This window comes from Triturus cristatus, chromosome 5_1, assembly GCF_964204655.1.
Source record: "Triturus cristatus chromosome 5_1, aTriCri1.1, whole genome shotgun sequence".
Classification (NCBI taxonomy): domain Eukaryota; kingdom Metazoa; phylum Chordata; class Amphibia; order Caudata; family Salamandridae; genus Triturus; species Triturus cristatus.
In genome coordinates this window covers 362,445,105-362,465,644 of record NC_140587.1, presented here as the reverse complement: position 1 = coordinate 362,465,644, position 20,540 = coordinate 362,445,105, and the positions used below count along the sequence as shown (strand labels likewise).

The 20,540-nt window shown below is 42.7% G+C and overlaps 1 protein-coding gene across 1 annotated transcript in view; it reads left to right on the top strand.

Moving 5' to 3' along the window:
- Window positions 1-20,540, top strand: part of LOC146830893 (fibrocystin-L-like) — a 533,569-nt gene that overhangs the window by 306,599 nt on the left and 206,430 nt on the right. Inside the window, exons 47-52 of the mRNA XM_085603812.1 lie at window positions 213-342; window positions 4,711-4,952; window positions 7,118-7,254; window positions 8,954-9,980; window positions 10,552-10,743; window positions 12,183-12,334. Of these exons, the coding sequence (XP_085459938.1) occupies window positions 213-342; window positions 4,711-4,952; window positions 7,118-7,254; window positions 8,954-9,980; window positions 10,552-10,743; window positions 12,183-12,334 (1,880 nt within the window). The remainder of the gene's footprint in view (window positions 1-212; window positions 343-4,710; window positions 4,953-7,117; window positions 7,255-8,953; window positions 9,981-10,551; window positions 10,744-12,182; window positions 12,335-20,540) is intronic.

Genomic DNA, 20,540 nt, shown 5'->3' with positions numbered 1-20,540 from the left:
TTCATGGGACGCGATCGTGCACCAGCCCGTGCATTCCTGGCGCCTTTCGGGGCAAACTGACTGCGGTCCCCCTATGGCCCACCTACACCTCCCAGGCCCGCTCTTCATATAGCTCTACATGTAACATCACTGCAACTAACATTTTGAGGTCAAACAATACGAACACTTCTGAATGTGATTTGAAAACGTCTAATATGTTCTTGTAACCGCAGGTTTGCCGGTTCCTGTGACTTGGACTCGATTGGCCCAGACAGCAGAAGCAAGTTCATCTACTTTGGTTTTAAAAGATGCTGTAACGTGGAAGGTTGGAGATGAAATTGTTATTGCATCCACAGGAGACAGGTACTTTACAGAAAATCTGACAATCGGAGAGAAAGGACTTGTGTGAACCTGACATTTCTTGGCATTTTTATTTTTTCAATGTATCAGGAATGACGGATGATGGTTGAGTGAGTGATTGGCTTGTTGGGAATGAGTGAGGATTAGGTTCTCTAGGCATTAATTTGTTTATACTTTTGTTTGATTTTTTTGTTTAGTTTTAAAATAGTCAAAGGCAAAGGTCGCTAAGACAGTACACGTACGGAAAGGTGTATGGTACTTTTTGAAAAGACATGCACAGGAGTACTACCATTACAAGAAGGCAACTTTGCCTTCTTTGGTCTTCATGTCACCAGGTTTGGTATGTTTTCATGCTGACAGAGCATGTTCATTGTGTCATGGCACTGCTCTCTATTGCATAACGCGTACCGCCAGTCACTTGAATACCCCTTGCGACCACATTACAGATTCAAAACTAATGTCTTTTATGTTATGTTATGAGGTATTTGTAAAGCGCGCGGCTACTCCAGGAAGTGTCCCGGCGCTGACTCAAACCCCTTGACAAAGCAGTATGAACAGAAACAATAGGCGCCTCCTCTACTCTTGGGAGAGCCAGGTTTTCAAAAGTCGCCTAAAACCGAGGAGATCCTGCACCAGTCTCAGTAAGGGAGGCAAGCTGTTCCATAGCTTCGCGGCTGCCACCTGAAAGGAGCGTCCTCCCTTTCGTGACCGAAGGAACTTTGGCACGATCATCAGGTGCTGTCGATGACCGCAGAGTTCTGGATGGGGTATAGGGCTGAATTTTATTCCTGATGTAGGGAGCTCCAATGTTGTGGAGAGCCTTAAAGACTAGCACCAGGGCTTTAAAGTTAACCCTAAAGCCAGTGCAGGGACTTTAGGCAGGGGGTCATGTGCATCCTGGAGCCGACACTAAGTACGGCCCTGGGCACCGCATTTTGTACCACCTGTAGGCGGGCTAGTAGGTATTTGGGGAGGCCCAGGTATAGCACATTGACATCGTCCTGCCTTGACGAAATCAGGGCTTGGACCACTGTTTTCCTATGCGAGATGGGAAGCAGAGGGAGGACATTTCTCATCATTTTTAACAGCCCAAAACAGGTGCCGGCCACAGATTGTACCTGGGACTTCATAGACCTATCTGCGTCCAGTTTTACCCCAAGGTTTTTTACGGTGGTCACTAGGTTTACGGGGGGGGACAGATTCTGGGGCCACCACTGGTGCCATTCAACACCAGGAGTGTGTCCAAAAAGGATAATTTCAGACTTATCTGAATTGCATAGCAGTTGGTTGTGTTTGAACCAGGCAAACACCTTGGCCAAGCACGTGCTGATTTTGTTTCCTCTTAACACCTCATGTATCTCACAAGTAAATAACAACTGAGTGTCGTCAGCATAAGATATAACTTTTGCTCCATGCTGTTCTGCTATGGGTGTGAGGGGGGGCATATAAATATTAAACAGGGTTGGACTTAAAACAGAGCCCTGTGGTACTCCTACATCAGGGGAGGAATGATGGCCGAGAATGGGGGGACCACACAGTTTGCTGGCGGCTTTCCAGGAAGGAGGAGAACCACCGAAGAACTGTGCCCCCAATGCCGCAGTCCTGAAGTCTGCGCAGGAGTAGATCATATCAAAAGCCGTCGATAGGGCCAATAGTATCAGTACAGCTTTGCCTCCTCTATCAAGAGTAGTTTTGATTGTCTCGGAGACTTCCAGTGGGGCTGTCTCCGTGCTGAAGTTGGCTCTAAACCCTGACTGGCTTGGATGCAAGACATGGGTAGCCTCTACGAAGTCAGTGATGACAACATTGACATACTTCTCCGAAGCCTTGGAGAAGTAAGGCAGCAGAGATATCGGTCTGTAATTGCTGGCTACCATGGGATCAGCTGAGGGTTTCTTTAGGAGTGGGAGGATCTTTCCATGTTTCTAGCTGTCCGGTATTATGACATTAGATTTCTATGTATAGCCGATGGTGCAGCACCAACGATGGGATTTTTAGTGAACTAACACTTCAACAGAACAACGTCTATTTTATGCAGTTTGACTCTTTTTCAACTATCTAAGGATGCAGTTTTGTATAGCAATAACTGGGGCCAATTGCATCAGACCACGTTATAAGGGATCTATGTTACGCGTTTGCGGTTTTTAAGGCATAAAGCAATATAGCAATTTGCCCAGAATCACTGGGTGTCAAACCAAGGCCGGGATTAGAACCTAGTTCCTCTGTGCCAATGTCAAACCGCATCTCCTCCTTTCAAGCTGTATATACATTTTTGTAAGTCAAGACTTTGAGAATATACGTTGTTTTGTTTATTTTTTTACTTGACTTCTTCCTGATTTCACTTTTTGGCATTTCTTCGTTTGCTACTCTTCAGACGCGTTCCAAGGGCATCTGTTTTTGCACTTCCCCCTCCCGTGTTTTGTTTACTTTGTGGCCAGCTTGTTTAATTTGAATTGCTCCGGCACGATTCTTGCAACATTTGTTTCAGATTCACCACTGTTTCAAGTTTATTTGTTAGGAGTTTCATTTTATTTATTTAGATTGGCATGTTTTTGGAGAGCCAACACCGAGACTAAAACCCGGTTCCCCAGCCACAAGGTCGGCAGCTCTGTAAGCTACACCACATCTGTAGCTTCAAAAGCAAACTTATTTTTCTACTTATCAAGAACCTGGCAGCTCACAAGACGATTCAGTGTGTGCATAAGCAAGGCTGGGGTCTTACCGCAGGCATGGGCTGCTGCCCACTGTGGTATCTGGTTTCTGCTTCCTATTACTGCCTCACTGCATTACAGGAGGGGCAGCACCCAGCTTTCCTCACCTGTCAGATTTAAAACAGCAGCTCATGGTTTGTTTTTCAAATTGTTTTATTTATTTATATAGTAATAATGGCAGCCGCGTGTCTAGTTGTGTGCGGCTCACTCAACTCGTTTTTTTTATTTACATACTTAATAATGGCAGCCGCACAACTTGTTGTGTGCGGCTCACCCAACTCGCTTTTTTTTATTTATATATATTTTAATTCGCTCCTGTCTGCATCCAACAGTGTCTCTCCTCAGGGCTCTTAGTTACAGTGCGGCAACCAACCACTGGCAGCGTCTCCTGCAGCCAATCACCGAGACCGGGGAGCACCGTATTAACCCTCTGCTGACATAAATTGCTCAAGTCTCCAAGCCTGGATAACTTTTATCGGACCAGCTGCAAGTGAAATGCGAAGGTGGAGTACAGGTTATGGGAGCATCCCATGCTGCATTTGGAACAAACATTTGCAATGCCATAGGTCTCGCATTACTAAAAGTTTGAGCTATTGGCGGTGCAAATAATAATGCAACGCCAATACCTCAAACTTTCAGTACTGTGAGACCCATTGCATTACAAATGCATTTGCAATGCAATAGGTCTCGCATTTGCTGGAGTTTGACCTATTAGCATTGTACATGACAATGCCTTTTATTTATGTGTTTTGAAAACCTGCAAGTGGTACGTAAACACACAATTTCTACTTATAGTTGTTGCTTACGAGAAGCAAGGCTGGCAGTAACTGCGCCTCTTTTACTACCAGCCTTGCTTCTCGGAAGCAAAGACTATAAGTACAAAGTGAGTGTATACGCATCGATTGCAGGTTTTCAAAACATATAAGTAAAAGGCATTGTCATGTACAATGCCAATAGCTCAAACTCTGGCAAATGCGAGACCTATTGCATTGCAAATGCTTGTTATTTCTGTAGCAACTGCCTCTATTTAACTGTCCTGATAGAAAGCGGGAGAGGAGTTGGCCTAACAGCTAGGGCACTCGACCTCGGACCTGGGGAACTGGGTTCGAGTCTCGGTAATGACGCTGAACATCCTGTGATTCTGGGCAAATCACTTAATCTCCGCGTGCCTAACAAAACATAAAAATGAATGTGTGTCCTCATGTAACGTAACTGGTGCTATGTAAAGCGCTCTGATACCCGATTCTGGTCAAGTTCGCGCTATATAAAACTCTGCAAAAAAAAAAGCAGAGGTCAGTAGAATACCAGAATCTCTTTACACAGGATAATGTGCTTTATAGCTAAAAACGTATAAGGCCCCAAGTGTGAGACCTACTCCATCGTAAATTCTTGTTCTTTTTATGAGGAGGCTGGGTCTATGGTATGTAAAATGTGATGATTTCGCTGTGAACCACTGTTAGTGTATTCAGGTCAACCACTGCAACTAAAAATAGGAATGTTTGTTTAAAGTACTAGAAATTAGGGCCAGCTAAATTACACCTACAGTCAAAAATATTTTTAAAATCTCTTCATTGTTTGAAACTCATTATATAGCCAATTGAGGAAAAGAGGCTCAACCACAGAACTGCATGATCATTAATTTATTTTTGGTCTGTTTCAGACTTGCTCAAAGCCAAAATGAGAAGAGATTAATAACTGCTGTGTCCGACGATGGCAGGACCTTGACTATCGACAGCCCACTTACTTACAAACACTTGGGGGTATCTGTTACACTGCCTGGTGGTAGAGTGTTTGAAGCAAGAGCAGAAGTTGGGCTCCTCACCAGAAATATCCTTATCCGTGGCAGTGACAATGTAGAGTGGCACGACAACATCACGGCTTGCCCTGATGGATTTGATCCAGGTACATTGGGGATACTCTTTCAGCTTTTGCTTACAGAGTATTGATTTGTTTAGCTTATTAAGCTATACTGCACATGGTTATAGTGTGTGCCTGGCTCCATTTTATGACAAAAAAGAACTCGGAAATCGGTGGTAGAGGTTTGGTGTTTTGGCATATGCCGAAAGGAGGACAGCGCACATATTTTACACAAATTCTAAAAGTGAAATGGGCTTTCACTGTGAAGATGAAGTACTTTTCTTTGAGTCTAAGTCTTGGTAGTGCTTGAGATGAAACCACAGCTAGGACATTGGCATTGTCGCCTCTATCCATACAAAATGTGTTTTCTTTTTTTAAATAAATTATTTTCATTATAATACTGCATTGATAATCACAAAAATCATTAAATTTCACATTTACTCATAAACGCAGAATGTGTTTTCTTGAAATATTTTTCATAGCTCCTCCATCCCCTCTTGTATTGCATAGCTAACAAAAACTGACGCTTATGCAGCAGAAATAAAGAGAACATTATGCACGTAATCTGCATTTGCACTAAAATGGCAGAGGAGAGGAAGTGCCCCCTTAAACCTTTACTAAAGGACAAAGGGCTCTACACATGCAGGCAAGCTGTCAGTTCCTGTCTAGAGCTTCATGACCCTATCCTGAATTGTTGCTGTTTGAACAAATAATCTCTCCAACAAGCAACTTGTAATATTGTGCTTATTTCCATGCATATATTCTCCTTCTTGCAGTTCCCTGCTTCTCTCTTGCCTGACTCTGTTTATTTTTGAGTTGCACCATGGTAATGGAATCTTATGGGAGGGGTAAGAGTCAGTTGCACCTGGCTCAAGCTGCTTGATGGATGGGACATTTTACTCTCTGGAATAAACCTACTTCAAACCTCTCCTGAGTCCTCCAGTGCCTCCTTACTTGATTTTAAACAACTGAGTGCACTAAAGAGTGGCTTGACTTCACTGTCTAAAATAACTTTCTCGTGGAACAGTCAGAAACCTGGGTCATGAGGCCAGTCACAGTGGAACCACCTTCACCACAAACTAGATGCTATCCTGGCCTGCCGGATTTCTTGACTACTTTCAGACTGCAAGCACTTTTAAGGGCACTAATTTGCACTGTAATCTGCTGTTTACACAACCTTCCTTGTAGAACAGCCAGAACCCTAGGCTAAGTTGCTAGCCAGAGTGGAAACAACAGCCCAACTATTACCTATCCTGGTACCTTGTGGTTTTCTGACAACCTCCAGACAGCTCACATTGCACTTTAAAGTTGTTAATTGGCATGTTCAACTTGTACTTCATCAATTTTCGCTATCTAAACCTTTTACATGATTTTGACTACTGCCTTTTCTTTTGTACTATTTTAATGAATTGAAACACATGAAGTTATTTATCATCAAAAGTAGGTGGAAAATCTAATTATACAAGGCAGTAGAGTCAGAAACTGGAAAGAGGAAAGTACAGAAGTGACCTCTGGTGAAAAAATATAAACCAAAGGGAGAGATGGGGTACAGTTAGTGCTACTACAGAAGATCTGGGTTCCAGAGAGGATGTTGAGGAAGAGGGGGCAGCTGAGCCAAAATCTCACTGTGATAAGGGGTGGGGCCTTGGAGAGGGTGGGGCCTAGTGTAAAGAAGTACCCTGAGAAGCACCTTTGCCCCCATCCAACCCTCAAGCCCCTACTCCCCAAAAAAAGCTTACTGAAGCTGGTGCTAATGCCCTGGGCTTTTTTCACACCACTTAAAGGACGTCAGCAGTTCAAAGCTTCTGAAAACGAGCTGGAAATCCACTATTTGCAGTGGTTTTGAGCTTGTTCTCTCTGCCACCGCGTGATATCGGCTCCTCACTCGGTGATGTGTGATAGGAGCCGATATCGTGTGTCACACGGTGGCACCATTGAAGCTGGCAGGTCTGCGAATGTCATGACAAACACCAATTGTGAGAGTTATATCAGTGGGAATCCTGTTAGAAGCTGCTGGTTAGAGGGGGGCAGCACCGAAGCCAGGGGAAACATGTGTGAGAAAGAGAGGCAGAAAATACAGTTTCAAACACGTATTCAGATTAAAAAAGTTCTTCAGAGAAAACGTCTTCTACATTTTAACTCTGTTCGTCTTCACCTGACAGAAAACAAACCCCACTTCTTGTCTTAACAAGTTGCTATCCTTTTCCCAGGTGAGTTTGCCACTCAGACGTGCTTCCAGGGGCGTTTTGGTGAAGAAATCGGCAGTGATCAGTTTGGTGGCTGCATCATGTTCCACGCGCCGGAGCCAAGCAAGCAACTTGCGACTGGGAGGATTGAATACGTGGAGGTATTTTCCATTCTCGCTTGTTTATAACACAATTATATGTCTGATGGTGAAAAACAATCCTCTTTCTCAAAGAAACATACACAGTAAAGTATAAAGGGGCAAAGGCAGAAAATGTTGTCTGGTCATCTCTGTGGCATTACCTGAATGCATTGATAATTATTCACGTAGGCATCAGAATGTATTATTACATGTGTCAATACAACGGGCCATTTCTTTAACTCGCCCAATGATCAATAAATAAGAGTTGTGCTCTTCTACACACGGCTGGGAAGGATCTGTCTATTTGATCTAGTTATCTTTTTTAGAACTCACTTTTATTGTTCTGCTTTTCTTGATTTATATATTTATTGAAGAGTTTGTGAAGTTCTCCACCTCGCATAGGTCCTTTTAGAGCATTGTGATGGCCACATAAGAAAGAATAATTAAAAACTCTGACAACGTGCAAGTTAGAGTCCAGCTGGATGTGCAAGATGACCCCAGATGCAGCATTCTTCACTCACTCCTACTAAGATCTAAGGGCCAGATGTATCAAAGGGTTTTACCCATTCTGTGTCTATGGGGAAAATGTGTTCGGACATATGGCCATGAGTCTTTAATTTAACACCTGTTTGCATATTTTGGTGTTTGGTGTTCTCTAAACTGGCCTTCAGTGGAAAATGGGTGCTTAGTGTGTCCAACAGCTGTGGATGAGGACCATCTGCCGCCTTTTGCATCTTAAAGTATGGTTGGGTCGGGTTAGTCGAGGAGGATCACAGGACCCTTGATGGAGTGTACCAGTGAGCGAGTGTCTAAAGGGAGCCAGGACATTTGCCCCAATGTGCTTCCTACATAATATATAGAGTTTTGAATTCGAGACTAATTTCCCCCCCAATATAGCTGTTCTCAAAGATGGATTCATGTGTTCCTGGTTAGAAGGGTGAGGGCTGTCTGGATTAGCATCCCTTGTAGCCTGGTAATGTGATTTTTGGAATAAAAAAGAGATGCATGCTGATTAAAATGCATCGGTAGAGGTGTGGTGCATCGGCCAGAGCAGCTGACTCCAGAGCACGGGGCTCACGGTTCAATCCCAGGGGCAGCTCCGCTCAGTATAATGTGACTCTGGGCAATAGCTCACTTAATCTCCCCGGCGCCATGGTGCTTTGAGACCCTTAGGGGTGATTACTTTGCGCTTTACAAAGACCAGATTATTAGTATTATTATTGGTTAGAGAGTCAAACGGGCAAAGGTGCTCATTATCGTTGCCGATCACAAGTTTCATTGTAATGAGTAGGTGTTACATTTGCCACCAGCCTCTTTCATTGTGGAATCACCCCACCATTACAGCTCTATTACGAGGTAATGACTCAGTAATGTGAAGTAATATTCTGAATGCAACATGATACTCCTATGTCTCTGCATGCCCTCCCCATTACGGTTCCATCAACGGGCAGGAATTCCACTTCCTTTTGATCGAAGGAACTGTGCTTGTGTTTTAACACACCTGATAATACCAGGTGCGGGAACACCTAGAAACATGTAATACACTTTTAGCCAAAAAAGATAGTTTAAAACTGGAATGGGATTACCATTTCACTTGTATTTGGGACTTTTGTTTCTCAAATTTACCATTGACTTCATGAGCAAATATTTCATTGCATAACCTGCTGACAACAATGCCTCTTGGCATTCCACTAATGCATATTGTTTTTCCTTTTCCCAGGTTTTTCACGCTGGTCAAGCATTTAGATTGGGAAGGTACCCAATACATTGGCATCTGATGGGTGATATGCAGTTTAAGTCCTATGTGAGAGGTTGTGCAATTCATCAGACGTACAACAGGGCTGTGACCATTCATAACACACACCATCTTCTTGTGGAGAATAATGTGATCTATGATATCATGGGAGGAGCATTTTTCATAGAAGATGGGATAGAACATGGCAATGTTTTGCAGTACAACCTTGCAGTATTTGTCAAGCAGAGCACCAGTCTTTTGAATGATGACATTACTCCAGCTGCATTTTGGGTGACCAATCCAAACAACACAATTAGGCACAATGCTGCAGCAGGGGGAACCCATTTTGGTTTCTGGTACAGAATGCACGACAATCCAGATGGGCCTTCCTATGATCCAAATATTTGCCAGAAGCGGGTCCCTCTGGGAGAATTCCATAACAACACTGTACATTCTCAAGGTTGGTTTGGGATCTGGATCTTTGAATCTTATTTCCCCACAAAAAGAGGATACTGCTATTCAAATGAGCCAGAGCCTGCCGTATTTGATTCATTGACAACCTGGAATTGCCAAAAAGGAGCAGAGTGGGTGAATGGTGGAGCTCTTCATTTTCAGAATTTTCTAATGGTAAACAATGAGGATGCTGGCATAGAGACTAAGAGAATACTGCTGGATTATGTTGGAGGATGGGGAGAGACCAGTGGAGCTGTCATAAAGAATGCCACCATTGTTGGGCATTTGGATGAACTCGGACTGGGCTCTTCATACTGCTCTTCCAGAGGCATTGTCCTTCCTTTCGATGAAGGACTTACAGTTTCTTCTACAAAGTTTATAAATTTTGATCGTAGCTGTGCAGCTATTGGTGTGACGTCTATCGCTGGGTTGTGTACAGACAGATGCGGCGGCTGGAGTGCAAAGTTTGATGGGATCCAGTTTGTTAACACAAGTAACAAAGCTGGATTCAGATGGGAGCATGAAGTTGTTCTGATTGATGTTGACGGATCACTTACAGGTAATTATCTATTGATTTAAATTCTAAATCTCGATTGGAATTTCACCTCTCATCATGATTACCATGAGTACCTGTGATCACTAGAGGTGCGGAAAAATATTCTGTGAGTTCAGTCCTAAATATATAGGAAACCAAGAAAAGGAAAATTATTAGTGGCATCCATATCTTTTTCATTCTTCAAAATAAAACAAACAAATGTAATACTTTGAGTTCATAGAATAACAGGGTGGACGATTCCCTTAGAGGTGCGTACTTGTCTCCTTGGTTTAATCCCCTGCGTCCCTAAACGTAAGACAAGCAGACGATTCCTGGTGTTGGAGCTTGTAACAGCTAGGTGGCGCATAGTGATCGTGCTTTAAGAGTCTTTCCTGTTCAGTCCCCAGAAACCAAACATAAAAAACAAAGAATTTCATTGTCTACCATTCACTACATAATGCACTAGACTTTGCCTAGCTTAAACACACTATGAAATAGATTTCATGTATTCATATGTAGTCACAGTAACAGTGGTATTGTGTGGTTACAGGCATTGAATGACTGGCTAATGTAATGCCAATTTTGTTTCCAGCAGGAACTGCAGGGCGTAAAGTAGTTCCAAAAAGCTTACTTCTGAATCCCTCAGAGTGCAGCCGTAGAGCGGAGTGGAGTTTTGGCTTTGAAGGTTTTCTCTGCAATTCATCAGTCAGTTTCCATCGTTTGGCCTTCAACAATCCTTTACCATCATCACTTATTGGACAGGATGTCATTCTTTCCAATGCTTATGGTAATATATTTTGTATTAAACATTGGTAATATGGTAAACACTAATTCAGTCCTTGCCAAGGAGGATCCTAATCTGAAAAAAACAGAATGCCTTTCATGAAACAACATGAATAACAGATGTAGTTCTAGTGGGTCCGTGTTGTACAAATAGTGATATCAATTGGTCCTTTTGGCAGATTTACCCTGCTTGTATCACAAGTGATGATGTGATATAGGTCTCCAGGACCATCTGATTCCAAATTTTAAATTGCATATCATTACATGAGCATTCAATCCCAAAAGGACAAGATGCTTAAAATGTACTGCACCCAAAGGGAACCACTGGTGGTTAGACATAGTTTTATTTCAACCATAACTAAGTTTATTGATCCTATATCAAAAAAGAATAAAGTATGGTTTGCACTTCCTCCAAGCACAGTCAGTGGTCCTTTCAAGTTAGGTGCAAAAACTAACAACTGGAGAAACCCTGGCTAACTCTGCTATCTGGACAGTCTGTTAATAGAGGGATGTTTCTCAAAGATGCTAGTCTTTTAATATGTATATACTGTTAGTGGTCCCCGCCTCTTGATGGTAGGGGCAAGTGTTTAGCAAAATCCACATACATTTAAATCACCTCCAGTTTACAGAAATGCCTTTTAGGCTATTCCTTGTAAAGCTTTTTTATATATGGAGTTTATGGCTGCAAGATCAATCACATTCCAGGTAGATATGTACAAGACAGAACAGTAAACCCCACGTATAACAGTACAGCATTAAAAATTTAAAATTGTAAATTTCAAAAGTCCAGTATATACTTGAGATTGTAACTCAAGTAAAACGAATGCAGGTAAAGTAATACATCTCTTTGCCATCTTGACAAATGGGCTGAACATATTAACAGATCACAGGGTGGGGTGTTCTCTCCCACCACATTCCCTCCTAACTTTGGGCAGCACCATCTGGATGCACAGTGTGGGATCAATTGACATGTTCATTAAAGGTGTAATGCTTAGAAAACAGTCTGGGCAGTTGCGGAATTTCTTTCCATATCACACATGGCCCTACAAGGTTAATCTGTGTATCCAATATAGGCACACCAATATCCTGCTGGCAACTAAATTTATGGTCAGACTAACCTAGGCATCACAACTGGCATCACTAACATGAGCCCTTAAAAGTATATCTGGGCTAGGGCATTATCCCAAGACTACAAACACAGATATGGTGAGAAAATGTGACTACTTTGATATAGCCTATACCTCATAGCAAAACACTGGAATGCCACATATTTTCCTTTGTTTCCCACAACACTTATGTCTTGTTTTTGAGAGTAGTAATATAGGTGTCTACACTGACACCAAGAAACATGAACTATTTTACAATGCTTAACCTGCACCCAAACATACTTGTATGCTTAATAATGTATCAGTATAAGTTGCATGTTGTTGTCATGTGTTGCAGGTGTCAGCACTGTTCCTTTTCTGAAGAAACGCCTGACTCATAAACCAGGCTGGATGGCTTTGCTCCCAAATGCAAATTCTTTCAATTGGTATTTTCATGATGCAGAGTTCATCACAAACATATCGTACACTTCAGTATTCTATGGATTTAAGGTAACAGGCTAAAGCATGCATTTAGTTTATTATTTTGCATCTTTATTTGCTCTTAAACAATATATCTCCATGTTGGTATATGCTTAAATTATACTAAACTGAATAGGGTAAATGAACAGGTTCAGATTGAGGGTGGATGTTTTTAATAGATCAGGATTACTACTGGCACACCTGACCATTCCTCTGTGCACTCTGCAGGGAGGCCAAGGATTGGATTAGCATGTATGCAGAACCCAATTATGACCCATTGCTGGGCACAGTGAAAAATGTGCACTGCCTCCCGCCAGAACTATGAGTGGGGGAGGTTCTGGATTGACCAGGGCCTACGTGAATCACAGCTCGGACCCTCAGGTCTCAAAAAAAGTAAACCCAAAACATATACAACTGTGCGAAGAATTTACAGTGAAGCTAGATGCTAATGGTAAAATATGAAGGACAGCAAACAAGTTCTGTTTTACCGTTTTTTTTGTATTGAAAAACAAGTTCACTGGGTATTGTTATCATCACAATACATTCTGTAAAAAATACGTATTTCAATTCACAATGAATGATTTCGTTCAACAATTACAAAGATGAGGTCCCAATGCATTTCGGGTTAAACTCTAACCCTTCGTCAGGGGATGTATACATTCACAAAACCATCATAGTAAATGTTGTAATTCTTTTTGAACTTCTTATCAGTCTCACACCGGAGCTGCAACAAAAGCCACATAAATCCAATTAAGGAAATCGTATGTATATTGCTACAATAGGATTTGCACTCGACAATAGATCAAAGGATAAAGAACCGTAACCAAAAATTAGAGAGTGACTGTATTAAAGGAAACGAGAGCAGCAAAGAACGTGAAGTCTCTTCAAGGTGTGTGTAAAATGAACTATGCTGTAGCCGCGGGATTCGCAACCAACCAAGTGAAGTCATGCGTTAAAGAAACGTGAAAGGCGTGCATATTTGAGCTAAACCGCCACCCGTATTTTAACGAAGGAACTGTCTAGCCACGACTCACCCAGCTAAAACGCCAGGGATGTTCGAATCAGAGTCAGGGTGTCAGCCGGTCGAAGAATATCTGAAATGAGCGAGGGCTGGGGTTAACAAAACAACCAAGTGGTTGTAATACCGTCTGTGAGTGCCATGACCGTGAGCGAGGCTTACCGTACTCGAGAAGTATTCCTGTCTATCCGCGAAGTTTTAACAAACAGCAAGCCTCCTGCAAGCGCATGCGTGTGTGTGAAAGCCGTGTCAGTTATAACGGGAACTGGAGTGAGTGAAAGACATAAACGAAGGACCAACGTCCAATTCGAGTAGTCAAAATGAAAAGAGGATTGTCTAGTCATGAAGTGAACTCATATAACCATAATGCCCTGGGTTTAGGAAATAAAAACCAGATCACCGCGTGTGTGTTTGCCGAAGAAGAAAAAGAAAAGAGTATGTGAAAAAAGGGGCGGAGTGCAAGTGCAAGATCCTTTACAATAAAGTGTATAATCGGGCAATTTCAGATAAAACATAACATTTCGTAGTGGTCATTGAGGCCACCTGGGATCACTGTTCCTAAAAATTTGATCCAGTGTGTTTCTCTGCGTGCTAAAACTGTATTCATGTCTCTGTCTGACATTATGGGGAGATGTTCCAGAATAGTAAACCGAAGTTGAGGAATGGTGTGTGGTGTGTTGATCCAGTGTGTTACAAGGGAGGAAGTCATGTTCCTGTTACGAATTCTACTTTTGTGTTCGATGATTCTAGTCTTAATTTTGCGACTAGTTCTCCCGACATATACCAAGCTACACATTAACTTGTTCCCGCCAGAACTAGGCAGCTCTCAGTTGTAATTCTATGCAAAAGTGTGTAAAGGAGGTACACATCTGTCAAAATAGTGACAGATCCAAATGCTATGCATGTGAGTGGGTGCATTGTGTATGTGTGGAGGGGTGAGGAAGTGAATGAGATACAAGGAAGTACTTGCAGGATAGAGGGAAAAAGTGTGCACAAAAGGAGAGAAATTAGTTATTAAGTATGCAGATGAAACGTTTCAGAAAGTTATGAGTAGAAATATTGCATGTCTAACCACAGCCTGCAGAAGAAAGTGGTGTGTAGACACTCTAAAGGACACTACCCTTTCCACAGACCTTCGTAAGCTTGAATTCATAATTTGCCTAAAATGTTTAAATGATTTCTGATGTATGTGTGTATATGAGGTGGTGGGGTCACCAGTGTCGGAGGATGCGGGGGGCTTGCTGCCTCCGTTCCCGATGTGCTGTGTTCGTCTCTGACTGGCACTTACACTCACCCAATCTGACGCCGCGAGTGAGACGGGAAAGAGTGCACTTGGACAACGCAAACACACAAAGTGCTTGTTTTACTCTTCGCAATTCATACTCTCTTTTTACACGCTCACTTTTCATTTCTGAGCCTTATCAGGGTCTTCAAAACAGCTCATCAGCCTCAAATGGATCACGCTTGCAGAGCGGATTTGAGGCTGATGAGCCGTATCCCCGTATCAAGAGGTACATGACCATTTGAACCACATTTATGGTGATGAGAGAAAAAACATTGGGACGAAATTAAGATTAGGCTAAGCGCCCAGCGCCACGAGTTAAGACTAACAATTGTAGAAACTGAGGCAAAGGATCCAAGGTTAATAAGAGACCGTGAAGCTATTTTATTTAGGAGTACAAGCCCCGAAGAAGCGCAGTAGAGCGCGAAACACGTGTTGGCTGTTTTCGGTGGCTGTGTATTGTATTGAGACTACTTGGCTATATTGACAAAAAGAAAAAACTGAAGAAAGAATAAAGAGAAACTAAAGAATCCAAATAAGAAGAATTTTGTTAATCGTTGGTGTTTGCTGAAGTCTCAGTACTTTGTGTTTTACATGTTTAGAAGAATACACTGGTGGGGACCAGTGACTGTGATGCATAGCACTGGGCAAGATTTCTGTTACCCAAAGTATAAGTTTTAACTCAAAAAAACTTCGAAATTTACCATTTATAGTAAGCAGCACTAACTATGGCTTATGACCTCACTCATGACATATTCTATGACATCTTTTATTGGGGGTGGGTAAATTCACCTAACTATAAATTTACTTTAACCTTTGTTTTTTTCAGTAATTTTCTACGTTAATCGTTAAAGTAATACAGATCTTTTATTCACACCTAACTATAATGTTACTTTAACCCTTGCTTTTTTCTGGGAATTTCTAGTTGTTTTTTTGTATAAAGTAATACCTAATTACCCTATGTAATTGCAACCCCTACACGGCGCAGGTCCTTTGGCCATGTTCAGTTGGGGAGTAGCTGCAGGGCTTGCAGCCAAGCCCACTCCTTACAGCGAACCCCAAACTGAGCACAGACCTTCAACTGTATGCATTAGAAGGTTGGCTAAAGGGCGTTGCTCTGGGGACCCCGTTCCCCAGGGCCATTTCTTTTTCAGAGGGGGTGTGCGGCCCCCATCTCTGAGCCTTGTTGGACCCTAGGGACGCTACCCCAAGAGCCATTTCTAAAAATAAATGGGAGGAGGGCAGCGCAGCCCCCCTCCCCGAGCCTTTTTAGCCCCTGGGGACCCCATCCACCAGGGCCATGTATTTATTTAATGGGAAGGGGCTACTTGGCTCCCCTCCCTGAGCAATTATTTGCCCCGGGAACCCCATCCCAAGGACCACTTATTTAAATAAAGTGGACTAGGGTCACGTACCCTCCTCCTCTTCAAGCCTAGTTAGGCCCTCGGTACCCTATCCCCGAGGGCCACTCTGCTAAATAAAGAGGAGAAGGTCATACGTGGCCCCCCTACCGGGTCGATTGCAGCCCTAGGGACCCCATTCCCAAGGCCCAGTGTTCTTTTGAGGGCGAGTGGAGCACTCAGCCTTGAGCCTCTAAAGGCCCTCGGGAGCCCACCATAGGGCCTCCCCATATAAAGAAATTTCTGGAGGCTCGGGCAGGGGTGCGCGCACCCCCTATTCCCATGTTAAAGAATTTCAGCCCTGGAGTTGGCTTCCTGGGCCTCTGCAGCCTCGGGGAGGGTGGATGTATGCCCCCTTCCCATATAAACTATTTTTGGCCCTATGGGTGGGCTTCTCGGGACCTCTGCGGGCTCTGGGAGTTGCTTGTGCAGCCCCATCTACTTTGAAAACACAGCCCTGGGGTTAGGCTCCCTTATTGGTATTAAATGTGTCCCAGTCCTAATTTTTTTCTGGTTTTTTTTCAATCCTGCAAGAGTCTTGCGGGATTGCAACATTTTTGCTGGTTTGGTTTTTTTTTGGCCCCAGGGTGGGAACCTAGGGAGTCAGGGTGTACCCTGCCCCCAATATATTTATTGTTTTTAAAGTTTCAGGTCAGGAGACTAAGTCTTCTAGTGCTGTAATATTTTCCAGCAACACTGTTGTCCCGCTATTACAAATTTATAAAACACGGTGTGTGCCGGCTGCAAGCTATGGTGCAGGTGTATAAGTATAGTCAGTAGTGCAACTATTCAGGTGGAAGAGAACTGCTTATGCACAAGGACTCAGTTCCCCCCCCCCCTCCAAAACTTCTCACTATATCTACCACGAAGAGCTAGGACTCAAATCAAAGACTGCATTTGATTTTGTCCTGCCATTGTATGGATCTCTGTATTACAGAATCAGGAATCCAGTTTGTAAAGGCTCGTCATCAATATTTGTATTTCCTGTGATAAGGGTCTCCGTATCCCCTGGCTCGGGTATGTAATGAAAACTCTTTATGAGCTGTGGAAGTCAACTTTCTTAAATGATCCAATGACCAGTCATTGGGCAAACAAAAAGCTGTTAAAAGCTCAGTTCTTGGAACGAGCAAAGCTGGAATAGATTAAAGCAGAAAATCTACCGCTCTTGCCTATATGCCAATAAAGCATAGTAGCAGTACTTATTTAATACACAGGGAAGCTTGGAAAGACTTTTACTGTTTCGCTTCAGGGCGGGTACAGCCATCTACCAGTTTTGCTTTCCATTTAAAAATAATGTCACAGCTCGCCCATGCGACTACATCTCCTCCCAGTCAATGCGGCACTTTTAGAATTTTTTTAAAAATTGTATGCATTTTTCAGCAAACAACCTTTACTTCTGCTGCTAACATCCAGCAGTATAGAGCAGCATTTCAATATCTTCAACATTTGCCAGGTTTGGCTTGCGTTTATCATGAGGGGACTTTTTTGAAGTTAGCTATTTGCTTTAGGAGTAGCATACGCTTTCACTGATACCTCCTGGTAATCAAGAACTTGAATTGTAATGGCTGCACAAATATTTATCTCAATTTTGATGTGATATGAAGTTCAATAAGGTTTTATCAATGTTTTGGTGTTTACATATTTGATATGAATTGATGAATGTTTAATTTTAATGTATTTTATGGATGTACCTTTATGGATGTTCCATCCTTCAATAAAGATAACTTGACAGCACCCCACAAGACTGAGGTTGGCTGGCACCAAAAGTCAGATTCCAACCCCAGATATTTTTGAAAACTAGACTACTTTTATGGATGTTCCATCAACCAATAAAGATAAATTAACTTAACAGCACCCCACATGTGTAAGTAGATGTGTCACATGCAACAAGAACAGCCAAAAACACACCATGACAAGTTCACAACCTAAGATCCAAATTCATTGACTTTTGGAATGGATATAGCTGCTGTATTTTGGACTAGGATTGGCTGACACCAAATGTCACTTTCCAACCCTGAACATTTTTTATATCAAGACATCCAGGGAATTCCAGGGACCAATAGCTTGCATGGATCCACTGCTTGTTCTTACCCAGAATGCTCTGCAAATGTCATATTTTAGCAAAAATCACTGAATTTCCTCCCACCTCTGTGAGGGAAAGTTTGAGAATATCTGTGGGACAACAGAAAATGGTATCCCACATATGTGAATGAGAATCTCATCTGTAACAAGAAAGATCCAGGAAGGCACTGGGGAAATGTCAAAATATTTCAGTCATTCTGTGGTTATGGCTAGCAGTAACATTTAGACACTGAGTCAGCTGACATTCAGGGAAACCTACTAACCCCATATTTATAAAGCTTACTGGCTTTGCATAGACTGTAAACACATGGTCAATAAAATGTAATCAGTCTCTTAATAATAAACATTCTGCCACAGTGGAACTAAACATATACACTTATTTTTGCTTTCACTATTAACGTATAATTCGTTGTTGTTTTTTATATACTTGCAATGGTAAACATTATTAAAATAGCAAATAATTAATTGAGAGTCTTATTTCTCCCACTGACCAGGATACCTAGCAGCCGCATAGGATCCAGATTTCAATGTGTTTAAACATTCCAAAGCAACAAAGCAAAAGCTAAGCAAGCTGTTTGAAACAAAATAAATTATCCAGAGATCACTCTTTACAGGCCACAGTAGACTTGGGTGGCACATTGACAAATAAGGAGAGGCTCCAGTAGTGAGCGTGCTGCAGTTCTGGTAGCCTCTAAGCACACTCTAATCCTTTTGGTGGTGCCTCAGCCCTTCGCGAGCACCACAAGGAAAAATATTCATATAAGGCAGTACCACAACCTAATGCAGCATTTGTCCAACTAGTAGTGTCCCCATAGAAGCAGATGTTAGTTGTTTTTTTCCTTGTTTGGAAGCTACACCCCGTTGCAGCAAGTTATTGTGTGCTGCTGCCTCTACCTCCCAGACACCCATGAACTCGAGCAGTAAACCGTGTGGCACTATGTTTAACCACATGGTCTTTTTCTCTTCTCACTGGTCTGGCACACTATCGATGCTGACTGACTGGGAATTCAGTCAGCTCCTGTTCTCCTACTCAACTGCTGTGAGCATAGTGCAAGCAGAAGCAGGGTGCAGTTGGATTTCTGGGACTGAAGGAGCCTTAGTCTTCATGGGCAAATGTGGTCAGGCTCAGGGGCTCGATAGATCGATGAAGAGATGGTTACCCCAACTCTAATGGGAAAGTGAAAGGGAAGTGTGCCGTTATTATGGCTAATGGTATGGGGAGACCCAACTGTCGTTGGGCTCCCCTTGTTTATATTTGAAATCAGCTGTTTGTGAAAGAGGTATTCTTGACCCGGCTGTTCCCCCCCACCCTTAAGGGACCCAGATAGTTAATGAAGACTGCCTTCCACTAGCGGATGGATAAACTGCAGCTATCTCTACCATAATAGTACAAATTGTCACACAGTTTGTTTCTTCTTGCTTTACTGATGCCATACAGATTTTTAATCACTCCTTGGCGCCGCTGTTTCTTTTTTTGCACTTGCAATAGTTTGAAAGGTTTGGGGCCTACTATTCTATTCTAGCCCTTTGATAATCACCTGACCTTGGATCTTCCTGAAGTAGCACCCAATGGTTCTCAGGCAGATCAATCTCTCTGCCTGCACTCCTCAAGCACACCCAACCTTTCACAACTAGCTGGGTGCCTGCAGTAATATAGTGCACCCCTCCTATTACATCTCCAGTCTGGACCAGTCCACAGATGTCTAGGGGAGCCACCTTCCTTTAAGGTACCCAGAAAGTATACCCTCTACCCAAGAGGAAGGTGAGGAGCCATTGCCAGTGACTCTGGAGGCAGAGTCCAACAAAAGTCCAAGAAGTACCAGACTAGTCTTTCCACTCCAGACAATGGTGCATTTATGCTGTAGATACTTCCTTCTGTTATTCTTTTCAAAGTTTTCCCCTTTTTTCTGGGGTTTAAATGTTGAATGGGAGAGTTGTAGAAGGTAGACCTTCCTTCCCCAAACTAGAGATGCCACATTACCTCCCCAGTCCTAACTGAGCTGTCCAATACCCTGAGTAATTCCATAATGGTAATTTCACTGAAAGTTAAAAAGACCTCTCAAGTGAATATCACTTCTCTCAGCCTGAACTAGTTTCTCCCCTCCAAGCCTTCAAAGGGAATCCATGGGGTGGCAGGTGCTGGGGTTGTGTCTGCTCTCCTTATGGAACAATATGCCTGGTATTGTTAGACAAAAACAGCTAATCACCTTATGGAGATTTGTACCTTTCTCTTACAAGAAAAGGCTAATCCCTCCAAAATGGCTTATCGTTTGGGGGAGGCTTTGAACTGCCAGTTGCCCAAGCGTATAACTAAATTGCTACAGAATGCCCCTGAATTTCCTTATAGCTTGTGCAGGGGAAAACTGACTGTGAATATTTAGTTTGGTACCTAGTAAAATAGAGGAAAATTCATTGCCATGGAATTTTTTCTATGTTGTGGCAATCAAGACATGG